This window comes from Anopheles ziemanni, chromosome 3 (genome assembly GCF_943734765.1).
Source record: "Anopheles ziemanni chromosome 3, idAnoZiCoDA_A2_x.2, whole genome shotgun sequence".
In the NCBI taxonomy this organism is placed as follows: Eukaryota; Metazoa; Arthropoda; class Insecta; order Diptera; family Culicidae; genus Anopheles; species Anopheles ziemanni.
Window position 1 is genome coordinate 50848444 of NC_080706.1, and position 17926 is coordinate 50866369.

A 17926-nucleotide genomic window follows, 5' to 3' on the forward strand; every position below is an offset into this window, starting at 1 on the left:
CCAAGAATCCTAACCTATCTTTGTTGTGTGTTGTTTACGAGTGGTTTCTGCGATTTGTTTGTTTTGATTATCTGTTTTGCTGGAGTGGCGCAATTCTTGCCGGCCGCCTGTAGCTGAAAGAAGCAATATGGAAAGTGACATTCAGCCGGTGGTAGAGAATCGAACGATAAAAACATTGGCTGGTGCGTCTAAAGAAAGCTCTCAAGTACCCACCAATGCGGCCGATAGCGATAAGGGCAGCAGTAAGTGTATTCCGACTACCGGACACACAAAGAAGAAGAAGCAAGATGGTATGTTTTATCCTACGGTAAAGCCAAGCTCAACTACAACATATTTTGCTAACAACTCTTTTCGTTACCACAGGCCGTGATTTGAAGTTGATTATGGAACCACAAAATCCCTCCCCAACCAAGTATTTCGATAGCAACGGTGTACCATTGGGACGAGCGTTGGAGGACGGGGAAATTATACCAACAGGATCCGCAATCAACATCACTGCGGGAGATAACAAGAAGGGCAGCAAAATTGCAATAAAATGTTGCAACTGCAGCAAAGTGTTCACCTCACGTGCCACGTATGACGTGCACTTTCGCTCCAACTACCATCAAGATCCAATATATGCTTGCCCCGTGTGCGATAAGCGGATCGAGCAATACAGGGCGTACCATCTGCACTGCTATCGGCACAGAAATAGTGACACCCAGCGATACACGTGTCAGGAATGTGCGAAAATTTTTCATCAAAAATCCGATCTCGTTCGCCATCAAAACACACATTTGCCCAGCATTGCGGGTCCGTCCAGGGAACGAAATGGAAAGACTGCGGAAGCTAAACCTCCTTCTCTCGAGTGTATAAAATGCAACATTTTATTTAAAACTCAAGCTGATCTGAAGGAACACACACGCAAAACGCATCCGGCGCCAAAGCAACTAGTAGAGTGTCCCGATTGTGGAAAGTAAGTTTTCGGCTGTTCGTTGCGTTAGTTTCTTTGTCACATTCAACACGGAATTGTAATTTTTCCAGGTCACTCTCAGCGGGAGGTTTCTATTCGCATCGTAAGATACATTCGGAAAGTCCCAAATTTTCCTGCCAAGAGTGTGGCCGAGCATTCGTGCAGAAGATTAACCTTATCCAGCACCACAAGACGCACAATGGCAACCGGCCGTTCCAATGCGATCAGTGCGATAAGGCATTCTGCGAGAAGGCTCAGCTTCAGCGCCATCTGCACCACCATTCCGAGGAACGTCCGTTTCGCTGCGAAGTGTGTGACAAGTGCTACAAAACGGAACGGTGCCTGAAAGTACACTCGGCGGTGCACACCAACGAACGGCCGTACGTGTGTACCGAATGTAACAAAGGCTTTCTCAGTAGTTCCAAGCTGCGACAACACAGCAACATCCACTCGGGACTTCGACCGTTCAAGTGTAAGTACTGCACCCGGGACTTTACCAACTTTCCCAACTGGCTCAAGCACATTCGACGCCGCCACAAAGTCGACCACCGGACAGGCGAGAAGCTCGACAGTGTGCCGAAGTTTATGACGAAGAAAAGGCCGACGGATGCGGTTCCGAAAAAGGTTCCAACGTCTACTGAAGCTGCGAGCCAGTCTGATAAGGCACCTAAAAGTGGGAAGTCGAAAAAGCGCACTACCAGGATGATGATCCCATTGCCGGATGTGCTAAAGGAAGAATCGCTGCCTTATGTCAGCGAAAGCTCAAACATTGATCTCAATCTAGTTTCTAAGGATGATCTGCTGCAGCCGCTGACAGACGAAATGGAAGACATTTTCAAATGTCTACCGTCAGATGAGTCAAAATTAAGCATTCCCGATCCGTTGGAGCAAATCGGCTCCAACGACCCGGACTCGAATGAGCCACAGAAATTCAATTGGAATCAGACCGACATAGGTTGTGATTTTAGTGCTAAAACGTCTACTCCAGAGTTGATTTCCAAAAGTTTACTCCATCAAGGTAAAGGGATTTTTTAAACGCATGTTATTTGTTTGTATCGGTGTTAACATACATTTTCTTTCCGTTCCCAGAAATACCCTCCAATGTATCAAATACTCCCGTGGACGTAGCTCCATCTTCCGGGCCGCTGCTGTTCGATACCCAGTTGCCAATGTTTCCGGCAATCATATCGTTCTGCAACGATGAACAGCAATTTCGGATAATTAATCCACACTACATACACCTAACCAATACAACCTTTATAGCGGGCGCAAACTCCAAGCTCCCGACCGATTCCGGTTCCGTTTCGCTTTCGCCCACCAGCGCCGAAAGGCAAAAGTAGAAGACGAGTTGCCGATTTTTGCTACGTGAAAAAGTTATCGCTGTAGAATAAGTTTGAGATAGAGTGTATCATCAAAGACTTACGGGGGAAAGCATTTTTTTTCGCTTTGCCCGACACGATAGGCTAGTGATTAGATAGAAGGACGAGATGAAAAACGCAAACATGTACCAACGTACCAAATATGCAGTAATGTGCTGTGGGTCTTTTCGTGTTTTTTTGGTTTTTATTTTCGTTGATCCAATTGTTTTGCACCACATTAAAGTGACGGGAAACCTTTCACATTTACATAGATTGCATTTGCATTATTTTGCAAGGGACATTGTAGATGAGTAAATCAACACAGATCAATTGAATTCTGTACGAAAAACGCATTGTTCCAAGTGATACCATTTTCTTCAAACTGATTTGCTCCTGTTTTGTATTTACTCTTCAACGTTGTAAGAAACCATTCAAAACCTTACGACGCGGAGTTAAACTACATGCAGATTGACTGTTCATCGATACAAAGCTGCAATACAATAATTGAATTGAAGAGAAGAGACGAGTTTTCCCACAAATTTAATAGGTGCGTGGTGATGCGACTTCAACAATTAATCAATTTTGCATTCAAGAAAATATTAATTATGATATCAAACCACATCTGACTCAACCAACCCGAAGGCGAAGATTTTCAAATTTCCATAATTTAGATGAGATTTGGTGTGAAAAATAACCTACAGAAACAAAAAATACTCAGGGATCATTCCTAAAATAATAAGACCCCGACACTGCATATGGTACATTGTATTATTAGACAAAAGAAAAAGAAATTTTATCAAAGAATATTTTATTTATGACGTCACTTTATTACACACAGATACATAATGAAACACTTTTTACAGAAGAGAATAAAAAAAACCTAACTATTTCGTTTGGTGTGTCTTGGAAATCAAGCGTTACGTTTCTGGACCCCGGTCCAGCGTGGAATAGTTTAGAAATAAGCGTATTTTGTTTTTTTTCAGATTTCTTATCGTTAGCTAGCTCTGTGTCACTTTTACTTTCTTTTCGTCGCTCGATTCGGCAGTGGACGTTTTTTTGGGGCATTCTAATTCTTTCACTTCGGTCGTTTCTTTTCCTTTGTCTTCGAGCGCCAAAAGTTCTGACCTTTCAGCTGGTTGAGGAAGAGTAGATTCCTCCTCGGACACGATTTCAATGCGTTGGCTTTCGGTTCGCAGAATCTCGCGACGCGATTGTCCACCGACGTCCACATCACGGATTTGAATATTCACGTTAATGGTGGGAAGTTGTTGCGGGGTCTCGTTTGCAGCGTGGTCACCGATAGTAGCATGTCTTGGTCGATGGAAACCCGCTGTAACAACGTTGCCAACCATCCGGAAACCACTTGCGACGCCCACCTGAAGTAAAGTGGTCAATATTACGTAGAATATCCCTAGCAGTAGCCCTGCGATAACGATTTTCTCCCAAAACCGAGCGTTCTGTGTATGCTCTTCGAATGCATTGAGCAATTGCTTGAACATGGCGTTAAAGTAGACCGCCTGCACCGATACCGTTGTCTCCACCAGCACCTGCAGGGGATCGCAGATGGGAAGCGTCGATTGCCCCGTTGAGTCACCGCCGCTGCGGCCAAACATGAACAGTGTTCCGAGCCAAGAGGTCGACTCTTTGTCTAAGCTTCCTAGTGATTTTTTGGCCAGATTTTCGTTGCACTCCTGCCACTTGTTTATTACGGTGACGCTAAAAATGAGCAGCAGAAACACGATGAACGGATGCATCCTGATGTAGCGGGAAATTGTGCGCACAAGGACGCACCCTAGCAGCAGCAGTACGATTGGCTGGATGGTGTGCAGAATTCTCGATTCACCAAACTCTACCAAGAAACTATACAAACGTTCGCATCGCGATTCGTTCAGCGTGATCTTCCTCCTTATGTTATTCGATTGCTCCAGTATTTCCGACAGCGTTGCATCGATCTCCCGGGGTGTGCTCGTCTCTTTCAGTAGCTTGTCCAGCTGAATGTTGGTTACCTTCAGTGTTAGGATGCTGTCGTAGAACGCACCATTTGGTTCCAGTTGGAGGGCACCGCGTTCAAACATTGTTTTCACCAGCTTGCGATAGAAATGCAGGACCAGCTTATGGTCTTCAGTGATTTCCGATGGTCCAGTGGGGTTCTTAACAGCTTCCGGGGGCGATGGTGGTGGTGGGGGACAGTTGCATTCTACCGTCGGTCGCACTTCAGCCTCGCACGATACTTTATCCTGTTGCAGAAGCCGCTGCTTTTGCTCCCAACGATCCAGGGCGCCAGGTTTTAACCAGCTAGGGTCAATCACATTATCGGCCACTATTCCGGCCCGCAGGCACATAATCACGAAAAGGACACAGGAATAACCTACAGGAGCCATTTTACGATGAGACACGCGACGCGATGAAACAAAACGCCGGGCACAGGAAAATGACGCAATAGACTGTAAACAAATTACGCCACCAATTGAAGAGCGATGTTGTTTACACAGTACAAATCAAAATATAAAAACAGATGGGAACTGTCACCAGGATGACGGATACAGTTAGTATACTAATTACTATGGTAGAAATTTGATGTTTACTAACATTTGTTTAACTATATTTGTTGTGTTTTGCCAACAAATATGTTGCCAAGTTGATCATCATAAATAGAATAAGATTGCTCGTTGAACAATAAAAAAAACGCTTCTGCACAATGTTGGAAACGCGAAAGGAATTATTTAAGTAGTGTTTTATTTATGCATTATTTTTTTCATCACCCTATTTATGCGTTTCTTGTGAGATACCAGATGGTTGCCTGCCGAATTCTTCCAAACAGAATCGGCTGCCTAGGGGGATCCATTGGGCGATTGCAACGTGTTAACAAAACTGAATGCTTTGAAGAGAGGCGCTGCGAAATGCTGTGACGATTTCAACTCACAAACGACATTTTCCTATTCTCTGTGCACCAATACGTATAACGCTAGCAGTCCCAATATTCCATACTTTAGCTTAGGATACTCGTTCATGTAGATCGTTATCATGCCGACGTACGGGAGGAAACCTCTCGCTCGACCTACAATGTCCTTCTTGGTCAACCAAAGCTGCCCCGGCGCGTACAGACCTCGATCGTCGACCGAGTTGTTGTCACCTTTCGTGAGGAATTTTACCGTACCGTTGCTCCTGAAAGCGTGTTGAAAGAGGCATGTTACACTTTTCCACATGAACGGTAGAGTACGAAGCAATGTTAGCATACTTTTCGTGCAGTTTAATCACTCGATGGACGATCGGAATGTCCCGTCCTTCTATTTTGAACACAACGATCTCTCCGACGCGGACAGGTTCGTCCTGGTTCGTGAGGAACAGCAAGTCGCCACGATGGAAAGCCGGTTCCATGCTACCGCTAAGCACAACGACAATCGGGGATTCGCTGCCAGTGACGACCATCAGTCCCTTCCAGATCATTAGTGCGGATGAAACGATCATCCCAAAGCTGAGCATTTGGAACAGAAACTGAACAAAGAGGAAAACACTTTTATCAACGCCACGCACAGGCACCTACAAAGCTTTCCCACTCACCTGTCGCTTGTCCATTCGCTGGACGCCACCAGCGAGACCGCTGAGACCGAGACTGTCCATTAAGCCCATCGTGAGATCGTTTCCCAAATACCAACGGAATACTTGCTACCGGAATCCTGCCACTCGGAACGCTGTCGAATTCCGTGCCTGGTGTTTTCTGTGAACGCGGTAAAGAGCCACGGCAACCCAAATCCCAGCGTACAAGGATTTTATGGACGTCAAATGACGTCTACGACAATACATACGTGGTTCACTATCAACTGACAACTCGTTCGTTGCCGGCATCTATCGAAGAAGACCGGTTTATACTACCGGATTGAGAAATGTGCGTTTGGACAAAATCTTTGCATCGACACGTTGGCGAATTCAACACTGAAGCATGTATCGAACGTTGATGCATATTTGTACTCAACTTATGTTTTTAGTTAATTTTATTAAAACTTCTTATATATTGCGAAAACCGTATAAAATAGAACTTTACTACGCTAAACTTTGGGATTATACTTATATATAAAATTATCATTGGCGCCTAATTTAGCTATGTTTTCCGGTACAACCAAGAAAAATTATTTTAATTATCAATGGTCAATTTTTGCACTAAATTTTGCATACAGTCGTACATGATTGAGTCACAATCGTCACAATCATCGCTCAGCTGTTGCCCCAACACAGCCAACTGGGGATGCGCGGGAAAATAGGTCGGCGCTAACGACGCCAGGAACAGGAGCATCGACCTACTGATGGAAAGCAACCCTTTGATGTTGTAAATCAAATCACACGTTGCGCTCGAGGGCTTCTCTAAGGCTTTGTTCTGTTGCTTCTCGTACTGTTTAAAGACATTCATAAACTCGGTCAGTGTTGTCTGAGTTTTCACATGGGGCTGGAGTGCTTCCGGTTCAACCGGGAACGTACTCAGTACGAAGAGTAGATTCACCCCCTGGAAGAATCCGAACGAAACGGTGGGTCAAAATTTAATCCTATCTCTGTTTAATTTCTTCAAACATATAGAGTATTAAACGTACATGACAATATTTACCGTTCTCCCGAGATAGCCCTTGGCACTTGGCTGCCTCGTGCGGGAGCATCTCGATGATCCGTTTCGTCCACCGATAGTACCGCCGATTGCGGAACCCACCGAGGCATTCTTGGCGGAGCTGCTCACACACTGGCTCATACAGATGGCATTTTTGGTTAATTGACTGTATTTCGTCTAGCTCGTCGATCATGTAATTGGGCAGATCAAGCGCAAGCAGCTTGATAAGGTATAGCAGGTAGATCTGAGATGTGCGCAACTTTGATGCGAACATGAGCTGTTGCAAAAGTGTATCCATAATGTCATCAACGGTGTTCCACTGATTAAAAAAACAATGACAGTTAATTTAAACATTCATAACCAACTTCTTCCAGGGGTCATTAGCTCCCAGCTTTTGAGGCATACCTGAGTGTAATCTTTTCGGTCAATCTCTTCCAGCTCTACGTACTGATAAATGCACCTCCAAAGTACTTCGATAAACGGCTCATGTTCCAGTTTCACCGTCAGCTTCATCGCATTGCTATAGACCACCCGATGGATGTTGGTGCGCTTCATCACATCCTTATTGCGTGATCCGAGTAGTACGCAAAATAGCCGCAAACCCATCAATCGATAGGAGGGCTCGAAAAACTCGACCAGTGTGATTCCGACCGACAGAATGTATGCTGCAGTATCGTCATCCAGCTCTGGGGCATGCTGGCAAAGCGGTAGCGGCCCGTACAGGAACTCCACCAGGCGTACGAAGCCTCCAACGTCAGCCGGGTGATACTTCCACTGGTCTGGCGCAAGCACACGCTGATAGTGTCCGTACAGAAAACGTAAAACCGTATCACTCCCCTTGCCGGTCAGCAGATGCTCCAGTTCGTGGCCATGGAAAAATTGTGCGATGCGTTTTTGCAGCACCACCGCTTCCGTTTGATAATCCGCTCGAAGCCCCGCCGGATCGTCCGCGTACTGCTCGACTATAACGAGAGCTAGCCACGATTTGAACTCTACGTTGTGGTCCGCGTTGTACTCGTCATAACCGGTCAGCTCGGCACCATGTGCGGCGAGTATGTCAAACACTGTCGGTAGGGTGGCCTCTAGCACGTGTATGAACTGGCCGAACGTAGCACGCTCCAGTGGTGCTTCTTCGACGCTGTTGCAAAGCCTTGGTACTTTGCAGCACTTTATCAAATCCGTCGCCCGCTCCAGCGAGCTGGCATCCATCCTGTGATTGCGTATCAATCTGAGCGGACGAATCACAAAGGCAGTCAATTTTGATAAGATGATTAGTTTGGGCGGTAAACAAACTTGGTCCAGCGGGGTATTGCTCCAAATTGATTACAGAGTTGTCTGCTACAAATAAAAAAAAAGAAAGTAGAAAAAAGTTATAGTGAGTTAACCTTTTGCCCTCAATAAAGCAAAAAAGGACATAAATAAGCAGGATGTAAGTATAACAGATGTCCGGAGTCTTCGCAGGGTACGAAATTCCTGTCTTAAATCTTTACATAACATAAAAAATCTGCTAGATTAAAATGAAGGTCAAGCCTGCCATCAATACCAAAGCAGCACGCCATTTACCGAATTATTTTCATAATTCACACAACCTTAAACTGCGATAGAAAAACCTATTTGGCATGACTAGCCAATTTTTCGAGCAAATGTACCATTACCAAATGTATTGCGATGAAATCAATATAAAAATAACTGGAATAACACATTTTCGTAAACATTATGTTGAACGCACATGATCGGGAAAATACTTTCGTCGTCGGTTATTGTGTTGGTTTCATGACTCGCTATAATCGACTCGTAATTACGTGAATACACCCTCACTCGAGGATTTTTGTTAGTTTTCAAAAATAGTTGAGTGATAGGTTGTTTTTTTTTTTATAAAATCATCACGGGGTGTGTCATTTTTTTAAAATCAATTTAAAAAATATTTCCAATTATACTACTACCTGTACATGACCAAAAGAAGCAACTGATTCAATTACTGCTCTCCCAAATTTGGAATGTAGTTAGAAAAAAGTGTTTTTCCGTCCAAATTGCAGATATGCAAAGAACAACGTGATGTAACTGGACGGGAGTGGCCGAAGACGATCATCACACAAAGATAATCAAAGATTCATGCACGAGACTCGCAATAACTTATAATTGTGGGGGAAGGAAATATAGAAGATCCTCATAGCAAAGAAAATTTAAAAATGTTCTGAAGTTTCTTCTTGATCGTGATGACTTTCAGTGACATCTAGTATATGAGATTTTAGAGACATACTTTCGGGTATTAACATTGGGAATTCAAGATATCGTGTAAGGAAAACAACAGCCAATGCTTCGGTGACGCGGATTTCGTGAAAATCGTTTCAGCGACTGAGATGGATTCTGATCCGAGCAATAATTGATTAGCTACATCGAAACGACAAATGACTTTTCAAATGTATTTTGCTGTAGGTACATTGAAATTCCAGTAAGTTAGAACTCGTCCTATTAAGTTGGAGTCCAAAAGGTTGAGTGAACCTTGGCACATTTTGATATTGTTTCAACATTCCGCTTGAAGTATGTTCAAGATGCATCTGTATCTTGTTCAAACGATGTTAGATTTACAAATCGAAATACTCAAGCACTAGGTATATGCTTTGATTTGTTATCTATACTCTTAGGGTAGTGATTTGTATACTCCTATTGGTCGGTACATTGTTTGTTGTTTTGCACTTGAGAGCTTGTCCTATTATATAGCTTTGAGGTTGCAACCAGCCGTGTCCAGCATGTCAGCCGTGTTACTAAGGATGTTTTTTGCGAATTCTCGCAAAAGGAACGCAATTTTAATGGCATGGAGGTTAATTTAAATCTTAACTGCGACGCAAGCTGCGCGTTAATTCAAACGATCCGGGCCAACCACAATCAAATATGCATGCACATAAAATTTTTATTACATTCGTTTGCTAACATAATTAAGTGAAGGAAAACGTTTGGAAATAAAGTTCACCATCACACAGATTGACCACTAACTCGCATTTTGATAATGGACACACGCAAAGAAGAGACGCTTGTACTTTGATTACTGAAACGGTTACAGGAACAGAAGCAAACCGCGGCGGATTGCGTCGTGCCTTCCGTATTCTTATCATCCCCACCTCAGTCCCGTCATTGGTTATAAAAACTGTTCGACAACGGCCAAACAGGTTCAGTTGAGGGCAAGATGCTCGTCCCAACCAGTATGCTCCTCTGGAGCATCGTAATCGCACTGCTGCTCTACCGGTGGTTTCGGTCGACCGGTAAGAAGCCGAATAATTTCCCACCCGGTCCAGCATACAGTATTCCGTTCCTGGGCGACTACGGTTGGATGCTGTTGATTAACGGTCAACATCTGCACAAGGCGGCCATCAGTCTGGGTGATTTCTATCGTACCAAAATCCTGGGAATTTCGCTCAGAGACTTCCCGTCGGTCGTGGTAAACGATCTAAGTGTGGCCCGCGAAGTGTTGAACCGCAAGGAGTTCGACGGTCGGCCCGATCTGTATCTGGCGCGTCTGCGCGACAAACAGTTTAACCTGCGGGGCATATTCTTTACCGACGGCCCGGCCTGGAAGGAACAACGATGGTTCATCCTGCGCTATCTGCGTGATTTCGGATTTGGTCGACGGTTTCCGGAACACGAGGCCGAAGTGAACAGTGAACTGTTGGGCCTGATCGATATGCTCAAGTATGGGCCAAAGTACGAGCACGAGAAAACGATCATGAAAGATGGTTATGTGAAGTGTCCGAATGTGCTGTTTGCTTCATTTGCGAACTCCTTCCTGCAGATTGTTTGTGGCGAACGGTTTCCGCGGGAGGAATGCGGTCCATTGCTTGAGTAAGTTTACCGGATAGCTCTCTAGAAGTAAGCAAGCGCTAAATCGTGAGGAGTGTAAACCCAAAGAACCTGTGTCTAGGTTACTATCAATGCCAGCATTGATTCACTTAGTTTAAACTTACTATTTTCTTCATCAAAGCAGTCAGCTTAAAGTTTAAAACGAACGTTTCGTACCATACAAAAGCCGATCTCCACAGAATTGTTCAAGTGATGGTTTTTTAAGTTGGCCAGGGTGATGTAGTTTTTAATTTGCAATCAATGGACAGGAGTTTCTTTGAAGGAAACTAATTGTATCTTCAACTATTTCCACGATACCAACAGGACTGGATCCAATGCAATGCTTTTCCAAAGAAATGGCGACGACTACGGTACGTTGATAAGCTTCTATCCGTGGCTACGGCATGTCTATCCATTCTCGCGCAAGTACAAAACGTTGCGTGATGCTAGCCTCCGCATCAATGATTTTATACAGTCGATCATCGAAAAGTACCTCCATACGTTCGACCCGAACCATGTACGCTGCTTCCTGGATCTGTACTTTAGAGAAATGGAAAAGTGTACCCCGCAGGAACAGAGCTTCACCTTCCAGAGTAAGAAAAGTGTTTCCCCCTAAAAGCCGTTGCACTCAAAGAATGCGTTTTCTCTTTCGTGTGTGTGTGGATTTACCTATTTTGTCCCTTAGTTGATCAGCTTGTGCTTGGAGTGGTTGACTTCTTTTTCCCCGCCATATCGGGCGCAACGACACAATTGGCGCTGCTCTTCGAGCGGCTGTTGCACAATCCGCACGTGATAAAGCGGATGCAGCAGGAAATCGACGACGTTGTTGGTCATGGCCGATTGCCGACACTGGACGATCGCATCCAGTTGCCGTTCACCGAAGCTACCCTACGGGAGAGCCTGCGCATCGATACACTGGTACCGTCGGGGATTGCACATCGCGTGCAAGAGGACACCAAGCTGCGGGGGTACGACTTACCAAAAGACACATTTGTGCTGATCGGTATGGACGCGATGCACAACCAGAAAGAATATTGGGGTGATCCGGAGTGCTTCCGACCGGACCGTTTTCTCGATTCCAATGGAAAGCTCAGTCTGGCGAAGGACGCTTCGCTGCCATTCGGTGCCGGCAAGCGCCTGTGCGCCGGTGAAACATTCGCACGGAACATCATGTTCCTAGCACTGTCGGCTCTGATGCAGAACTTCAACATACGGCAGCCACCGTCGGATCGGTTGCCCGATCTTACCGATCGCATAACCGGGGTCATCGTATCGCCGAAAGATTTTTGGCTGCGATTTGAGCCGCGATAAGAAGGTTGGGAACATATGTGTCGAAAATGATAACGATAACCGCTATAACCAATGTACCTTGTAATCCAAAATTAACAATTGCCGTAAGTATAACTTTTTGGATGTAGAACTGAAAATATATTTTAACATAAACGAAACTAAAGAATTGGACTTCAATATATGTAAAGAAAACAGCTTCGTAGCTACTACTTCCGAACCGCTTGAAAAGGAAAGTAGTTCCTGGGTGTAAAAAGGGAACGAGGGCCGTTACACTTTGCTTATCGCAAATAGCTGCCCTGAACACATCGTTATAGCAAATTAACAAACCGGTTCGGTACCGGACAATATATTCATCACAACAAACATACTCTACGAGTGATGTGCGCCTTCACTTTGGTCCTCCTGCAAAGGCTGCTGCCAAGCGGATCAAAAGTCAATCAGGGTTTGCATGCGCCTCGATCCCTACGATCGTTTCCCATCATGTATGACGCAGGGTAATTGCTTCGTTTAAGTAGCAGGTAAAGCTGACTTGCTCATTCCATCTTGGAATTTTATGAGAAAAGCTTATCATTCATAATAATTCATTTGAAAAGGCTAAATAATGTAAACAACTTTAATTCATCTTATTCGCAGTTAGTTGAGAAAGCAAAGTATAACAAAAAATGTTAACCATAGACTATAGAGCAAAAGTTAGTTTCAATCCTTCAAATCCGGTAGACTGGGTTGAGGGTGATCGTTGAGGGATGCAAATATTTGATTTTTATAAATGAAAAAAGCGAATCAAATATGACCTCACTCTGAGAAATCGCATGTATTTATAGTCAAACTCAACTGCAATCGATCCAAGTTCATCGCGTGATCGACAAGCGAATGCATTTCGATTTGATTTTCGATAAAAATCTCGATAAAAATGGGGGTGCTCCTTTCTGCTTTATAAGCCAGTACGTACCATCCATTCTGTTCAAAACATGACCGCAGTTAGTGTCTTGCTTTGGTTGGCATTGCTGGCGTTACTTCTGTACCGATTCTACCTGCACAACATCAAACGGCCACCCAACTATCCTCCCGGTCCACCTAGGATACCGTTGCTCGAGGACTATGGGTTACTTCTGCTGATCAACTACCGTCATTTGCACCGAGCTGCCTACCGACTGGCCAGATTCTACCGCACAAAAGTCCTCGGCCTCTCGCTGGCCGGTGTACCGACGCTCGTCATAAACGATCTCGCGGTGGCACGGGAGGTGCTAACGCGCCGCGAGTTCGATGGGCGGCCGAATCTCTTTCTCGCGCTGATGCGCGAAAAGCATTTTAAACGGCGAGGCGTATTTTTCACCGATGGCCCCGAGTGGCGAGACCAGCGCTGGTTTTTCCTACGCTACTTGCGGGATTACGGATTCGGCAAACGATCGGAGCAGTACGAGCTGGAGGTAGGGTATGAGTTACAGGAACTGGTGAATGTACTTAAAAAGGGACCGCAGTTTGAATATGAACGTGATTACATGCGGGATGGTTCCGTAAAATGTCCGGATGTATTCTTCGTCGTGCTGGCGAACGCATTACTTCAAATATTTGTCGGTGAGCGTTACCACCGATCGAAAGCTGAAGCGCTAGTAAAGTAAGTATGAACAGACGAACGTTGAATACGGATCCTTTTTTTAATTATGTTCCTTTCTCTAGGGCTAGTCGAAAGGGTTTGCTATTTTTACGAAATGGTGATGATTACGGCACCATATTCAGTTACTTTCCTTGGTTAAGGCATGTGTATCCTTTCACGATAAAATATAGAAAAATTCGAGAAGGAATGCTCGGGTTGGCTCAGTTAATGGAAATCATCGTAAAGAGGCAGCAAAACACATTCGATTCCGGTAATCCCCGAAACTTCGTCGACCTCTACCTCCGTGAGATGCAAAGACATGTTCCACAGGACGACATTTTCACATTCCAATGTAAGTGCTCCTATCAAGAGCGTTTGAATTTGTGGCTTGACTAACTTTTTCGCTTCTTCCAGTTGATCAGCTTGTAGCTGGAATGGCCGATTTCTACCTGCCCGCCGTTTCCGGTGCAGCAGTTCAGCTTTCTATGCTGATGGAGCGTCTGCTGCTACAGCCGAACGTTGCCAGGCGCATCCAGCAGGAGATCGACGACTGCGTTGGTACTGGCCGTCTGCCAACGCTAGACGATCGGATTAACATGCCCTACACGGAGGCCACCCTTCGAGAAGGATTACGCATCGATACGCTGGTACCGTCTGGAATTGTGCACCGAACGATGCAAAATGCCACCCTTCAAGGGTACGCAATACCCGAGAACACCCTGATCCTGACCAGCTTGGATAGGGTCAACAATCAACCGGAAGCGTGGGGGGACCCGGAAACGTTCCGGCCAGAGCGATTCCTGGACGACGACGGAAAGATTGCACTCTCCAAAGATCGTTCGATACCTTTTGGCGCTGGGAAGCGACTGTGCGCTGGTGAAACGTATGCTCGCAATACGATGTTCCTTGTCCTGACCACGATCGTGCAAAACTTCGATCTGCAACAGCGCGCATCGGATCAGTTGCCTGATTTATCGAAACGGCGTACAGCGTTTGTCACTAGCCCGGACGATTTTTGGATAAAGTTTGTACCGCGGTAATGGTGTGAGAAATGATATCGAAGACCTAATCGTACCGTGCTTAATTTTTACGAATTCGCGTCTGCAAATATCGCAACACACCTTTATTTTGTTTTAAATTGTACTGCTATGACATTTCTAAAATATTAAGCCTCTTGCACACTCTTGCACATTATTAGCGTGGGTGCCTTTGTTTGACAGTGCCCTGCTTTACGTCAAAAAACGATTCAAAATAAAATGTATTTGTTTATAAACCCTACAGTTAGGTTGTTAGAAGAGTGAGATTATTATGAAAACATAGAGCAATACATTTACAGTCCACGTTTGACCAGTTTTTGGAATGTCGTGGAAAGTCGCGACGAAAATATTGGGGTTGTTGCGGAAATGCCGCATCACCGTGTAGACACGGTGTTAGCCAGACCTGTCAAATCAAAACGCGGTACTTTATTTTGATTTCCATCGGAAAAAAGTCGGAAGGATTGCAGGTTTGTTGGTTCTCGGTGTTTCTCGAACGTTCGGTTAAACTAAGCGGATATCGTTTAATATATTACACCCCTTCGGCAGGATAATAAGCAATCCGCTGTTCACCATAATTTGACCCTTACCTGCTTCACTTCCATATTTGGATAAAATTGGAGTTTGTCAAAGAGCGAGGACCTCGGTCTAGTAATCATGACAACGTTGGTGTCCTGTTACAACCGTGGATGTGGTCAAAACTTTGATCCACAAAAGAATATCGAAGGTATTAAGCGGCGTGGCGATTGATGTGAGCATGAATTCTGTAGTTGTTTCATTCCGACTCACTTTCAGACGCCTGTGTTTATCATCCCGGAGTGCCATTTTTCCACGATGCGTACAAAGGATGGACGTGCTGCAACAAGAAGAGTGTCGATTTCACCGAGTTTCTCAATATTAAGGGTTGCACAGTCGGCCTTCACTCGAATGTGAAACCTCCGGAACCGGAGAAAAGAAAAGATGAATCAAAGGACACAGAAGAGCCGGCTCCGGTCGAAGTGAAGATTCGAGAACCGATCCGCCCCACTATGGAGCGCCCACCGTTCGAAACGGGGCTCACTTCCATAGATCCCTGGGTGGCACCGGCTTTCCGTAAGCAGATCGACGAAATGCCAATCGCTGTGGTGCCGAAAAAAACGGCAGCCGAACTTGCCGCTATCGAACCGGGGACGGTTTGCAAACACGGCGGATGCAATTGTACTTACGAGGAGACAAAGACGAAAGATACACCGTGCGTATATCATCCGGGTGTGCCCATTTTTCACGAGGGCCTAAAATTTTGGTCCTGCTGTCAGCGCAAAACGTCCGATTTTACCGCGTTCATGAATCAACCCGGCTGCGAGACTGGCGCCCATCGGTGGGTCAGTGAGGAGGACGAAGCGAAGGCTGTAAAGTGCCGCTTGGATTGGCACCAAACGGCCACGACCGTGGTGGTTACCGTTTACGCCAAAAATTACCACTATGCTAAGAGTTTCGTACGAGCCAACCCGATCCGGTTGGCAATTTGTTTGGTATTCCCGCAGCAGAATGGAAATGAGTACAACGTGGATATGGAGCTGCGTGGGGTATGGCATGTTAAAAACGTTATCCACCTTCGGAGATTTAACCTTTCCTATTAATTCTAGGTCATTGACGTCGGGCAGTGCAAGGTGCATATGTATGGAACAAAGGTGGAAATCACGCTGATTAAAGCTGAACCAGGGACATGGGCTAAGCTAGACTTTCCCCGAGCGAAACAGATACAGGATTCGCAGAAAGTAGACGACAAAAGCAAGGCAGACAATAATAACGGCACAGACAGCGACTCCGATGTAGATTTGGATGATTTGGAGCCTTCTATGCGTACGGCCACTATTACTGAAATTAAGGACTAAATCTCTCTCTAACGCTTGCGATCAATTCCTTCACATAGTATGTCGGATCATTATATAATGAAATAAAAACAGAAAGGATCAAATCTCATAAAGATCAACTTTCAATGTGTATTTCGCTCTTCCAGTCTTTTCAAGCAACAAGCAATACCAGAACCCCAGAACGCTGGGACGCACTACTCTGGTACGTAATCCTCATCGTCCGTATCGGAGTCCAGATCAAGATCGTCGATGTTTTGAAACAGCGACTCATCGATGCGCACACTTTCGATCGATTCCCCGGCATCCATCAGGAACTTGAGATCGGACTCGTTCAGCGTGTTGTCGTTCAGGAACAGCTCTCGGCCCGTTAGCTTACGGCATTCGGCGGCAATCTTTTCCTTCCGCTCCGTGATGCCCATGTCAAGTTCGAACTTTGTTTTCCACGCCATAAATGTTTCGACCGAGACTCGCGTACCTTCAAACTTTTTCATCTCTTCCTCCTCCCGTTTTTTCTTCTCTTCCTCCTTCGCATTTTCGGCCGCATGTTTCAGCTCGTCGTATTTTACATTGAGCCACTCTTGGGCGGACGACACCAGGGAAAAGATCATTTCTATGCCGATGTTTTCCTCTATCGTCTTGTGAATGTGCTCTAGCAGTTCTTCCTCGTAGTTCTCCTGGAAGTTGGTTGGTTCCTCAATTTCTACCAGCGGCGCCGTGTCGGGATATTTTTCTGTGTAGGTAAACAGCAGCTTGCACGAAAGGCCCTCGGTTTCGACCTCCTGATCATATTCGGTGGTCGCGATTGGCAATCGGAACTTGTGCGGTTCTGTTTCCAGCACTTCCAGTTCGCCGCAGTAAATCGAATCCAAGGCCTCGATTTCGTTGGATTGGTCCTCTTTGTGGTTGCGCTCCATTGGGCTTACGGGAAGTTTTGGCCAAGGCGGTTAACGAGTAGATGGTATTTATAATTTAGGACGAATTCTTCATTTGTTTACACGATCCCGGTCGTTCGGTAGAATTTTTTTACCAACAAAACACGCAGCACGGATTTGACATTTTTGAAAAACTAGCACACTTTCCCATCGGCTAGTAGGGGTGGCTGGGGTAATACGCACCCCTGAGGCAATACGCACCCTTTCCCATTTCCATTGAAAAACGAGTTTTCAACGCGTAAAAAGTAGTCACCCTGCAAGATCAACCTGAAATATGGTCACCCTGTGAGTTTGATAGCTCTACATCAACAGAAACGCGAAATAAACGCAAAACAAAATGATTCTCAGCTCAGACAGTTTTTGTTATAATGTGACTTACCATTCCGCTAAGGAATATTAAGTGCAAAAACCGATATTTACCCACGAGGAATACGAAATTTATTGAATTGAGAATCAGTGCTTGAGACTATTCATGAAAATTTCGG

General features: G+C 45.2%; 7 protein-coding genes across 7 annotated transcripts; 4 read left to right on the top strand and 3 right to left on the bottom strand.

The window, feature by feature from the left end:
- The first annotated feature begins 66 nt into the window (after window positions 1-66).
- On the top strand, window positions 67-2593 carry LOC131287099 (zinc finger protein 668-like). The gene is made up of 4 exons (XM_058316118.1): window positions 67-290; window positions 364-955; window positions 1024-1970; window positions 2042-2593. The coding sequence occupies exons 1-4, from the start codon at window positions 128-130 to the stop codon at window positions 2290-2292; spliced, it is 1953 nt and encodes a 650-aa protein (XP_058172101.1). The 5' UTR covers window positions 67-127; the 3' UTR covers window positions 2293-2593.
- Window positions 2594-5024: 2431 nt separating this feature from the next.
- On the bottom strand, window positions 5025-6093 carry LOC131287256 (signal peptidase complex catalytic subunit SEC11A). Its single transcript, XM_058316291.1, has 3 exons — window positions 5872-6093; window positions 5549-5805; window positions 5025-5475 (listed from the first exon to the last, which is right to left on the bottom strand). The coding sequence occupies exons 1-3, from the start codon at window positions 5938-5940 to the stop codon at window positions 5247-5249; spliced, it is 555 nt and encodes a 184-aa protein (XP_058172274.1). The 5' UTR covers window positions 5941-6093; the 3' UTR covers window positions 5025-5246.
- A 276-nt stretch (window positions 6094-6369) lies between these two features.
- Window positions 6370-8234, bottom strand: LOC131287471 (uncharacterized). Its single transcript, XM_058316521.1, has 3 exons — window positions 7310-8234; window positions 6894-7223; window positions 6370-6808 (listed from the first exon to the last, which is right to left on the bottom strand). Exons 1-3 carry the CDS (start codon window positions 8111-8113, stop codon window positions 6443-6445), a joined length of 1500 nt encoding a protein of 499 aa, XP_058172504.1. The 5' UTR covers window positions 8114-8234; the 3' UTR covers window positions 6370-6442.
- A 1854-nt stretch (window positions 8235-10088) lies between these two features.
- On the top strand, window positions 10089-12049 carry LOC131290003 (probable cytochrome P450 304a1). Its single transcript, XM_058319379.1, has 3 exons — window positions 10089-10741; window positions 11063-11331; window positions 11424-12049. The coding sequence occupies exons 1-3, from the start codon at window positions 10089-10091 to the stop codon at window positions 12047-12049; spliced, it is 1548 nt and encodes a 515-aa protein (XP_058175362.1).
- A 947-nt stretch (window positions 12050-12996) lies between these two features.
- LOC131286621 (probable cytochrome P450 304a1) lies at window positions 12997-14662 on the top strand. The gene is made up of 3 exons (XM_058315600.1): window positions 12997-13643; window positions 13706-13974; window positions 14037-14662. The coding sequence occupies exons 1-3, from the start codon at window positions 12997-12999 to the stop codon at window positions 14660-14662; spliced, it is 1542 nt and encodes a 513-aa protein (XP_058171583.1).
- A 406-nt stretch (window positions 14663-15068) lies between these two features.
- On the top strand, window positions 15069-16611 carry LOC131289661 (cysteine and histidine-rich domain-containing protein morgana). The gene is made up of 4 exons (XM_058318958.1): window positions 15069-15126; window positions 15206-15383; window positions 15452-16221; window positions 16282-16611. The coding sequence occupies exons 2-4, from the start codon at window positions 15314-15316 to the stop codon at window positions 16528-16530; spliced, it is 1089 nt and encodes a 362-aa protein (XP_058174941.1). The 5' UTR covers window positions 15069-15126; window positions 15206-15313; the 3' UTR covers window positions 16531-16611.
- A 7-nt stretch (window positions 16612-16618) lies between these two features.
- Window positions 16619-17553, bottom strand: LOC131289662 (RWD domain-containing protein 1). The gene has a single exon (XM_058318960.1). It carries the CDS (start codon window positions 17421-17423, stop codon window positions 16704-16706), a length of 720 nt encoding a protein of 239 aa, XP_058174943.1. The 5' UTR covers window positions 17424-17553; the 3' UTR covers window positions 16619-16703.
- Window positions 17554-17926: the final 373 nt, after the last annotated feature.

Coding starts and splice junctions, on each gene's coding strand:
- LOC131287099 (XM_058316118.1), top strand. CDS start 128: ATGGAAAGTGACATTCAGCCGGTGGTAGAGAATCGAACGATAAAAACA. Junction 291..363: donor AAAGAAGAAGAAGCAAGATG/GTATGTTTTATC, acceptor TCGTTACCACAG/GCCGTGATTTGAAGTTGATT. Junction 956..1,023: donor GAGTGTCCCGATTGTGGAAA/GTAAGTTTTCGG, acceptor TAATTTTTCCAG/GTCACTCTCAGCGGGAGGTT.
- LOC131287256 (XM_058316291.1), bottom strand. CDS start 5,940: ATGGGCTTAATGGACAGTCTCGGTCTCAGCGGTCTCGCTGGTGGCGTC. Junction 5,806..5,871: donor AGCGAATGGACAAGCGACAG/GTGAGTGGGAAA, acceptor CTCTTTGTTCAG/TTTCTGTTCCAAATGCTCAG. Junction 5,476..5,548: donor GTGATTAAACTGCACGAAAA/GTATGCTAACAT, acceptor ACACGCTTTCAG/GAGCAACGGTACGGTAAAAT.
- LOC131287471 (XM_058316521.1), bottom strand. CDS start 8,113: ATGGATGCCAGCTCGCTGGAGCGGGCGACGGATTTGATAAAGTGCTGC. Junction 7,224..7,309: donor ACCGAAAAGATTACACTCAG/GTATGCCTCAAA, acceptor TTTTTTAATCAG/TGGAACACCGTTGATGACAT. Junction 6,809..6,893: donor AGAACGGTAAATATTGTCAT/GTACGTTTAATA, acceptor GGATTCTTCCAG/GGGGTGAATCTACTCTTCGT.
- LOC131290003 (XM_058319379.1), top strand. CDS start 10,089: ATGCTCGTCCCAACCAGTATGCTCCTCTGGAGCATCGTAATCGCACTG. Junction 10,742..11,062: donor GAATGCGGTCCATTGCTTGA/GTAAGTTTACCG, acceptor CGATACCAACAG/GACTGGATCCAATGCAATGC. Junction 11,332..11,423: donor ACAGAGCTTCACCTTCCAGA/GTAAGAAAAGTG, acceptor TTTGTCCCTTAG/TTGATCAGCTTGTGCTTGGA.
- LOC131286621 (XM_058315600.1), top strand. CDS start 12,997: ATGACCGCAGTTAGTGTCTTGCTTTGGTTGGCATTGCTGGCGTTACTT. Junction 13,644..13,705: donor AAAGCTGAAGCGCTAGTAAA/GTAAGTATGAAC, acceptor TCCTTTCTCTAG/GGCTAGTCGAAAGGGTTTGC. Junction 13,975..14,036: donor CGACATTTTCACATTCCAAT/GTAAGTGCTCCT, acceptor CGCTTCTTCCAG/TTGATCAGCTTGTAGCTGGA.
- LOC131289661 (XM_058318958.1), top strand. CDS start 15,314: ATGACAACGTTGGTGTCCTGTTACAACCGTGGATGTGGTCAAAACTTT. Junction 15,384..15,451: donor TCCACAAAAGAATATCGAAG/GTATTAAGCGGC, acceptor ACTCACTTTCAG/ACGCCTGTGTTTATCATCCC. Junction 16,222..16,281: donor TGGATATGGAGCTGCGTGGG/GTATGGCATGTT, acceptor TATTAATTCTAG/GTCATTGACGTCGGGCAGTG.
- LOC131289662 (XM_058318960.1), bottom strand. CDS start 17,423: ATGGAGCGCAACCACAAAGAGGACCAATCCAACGAAATCGAGGCCTTG.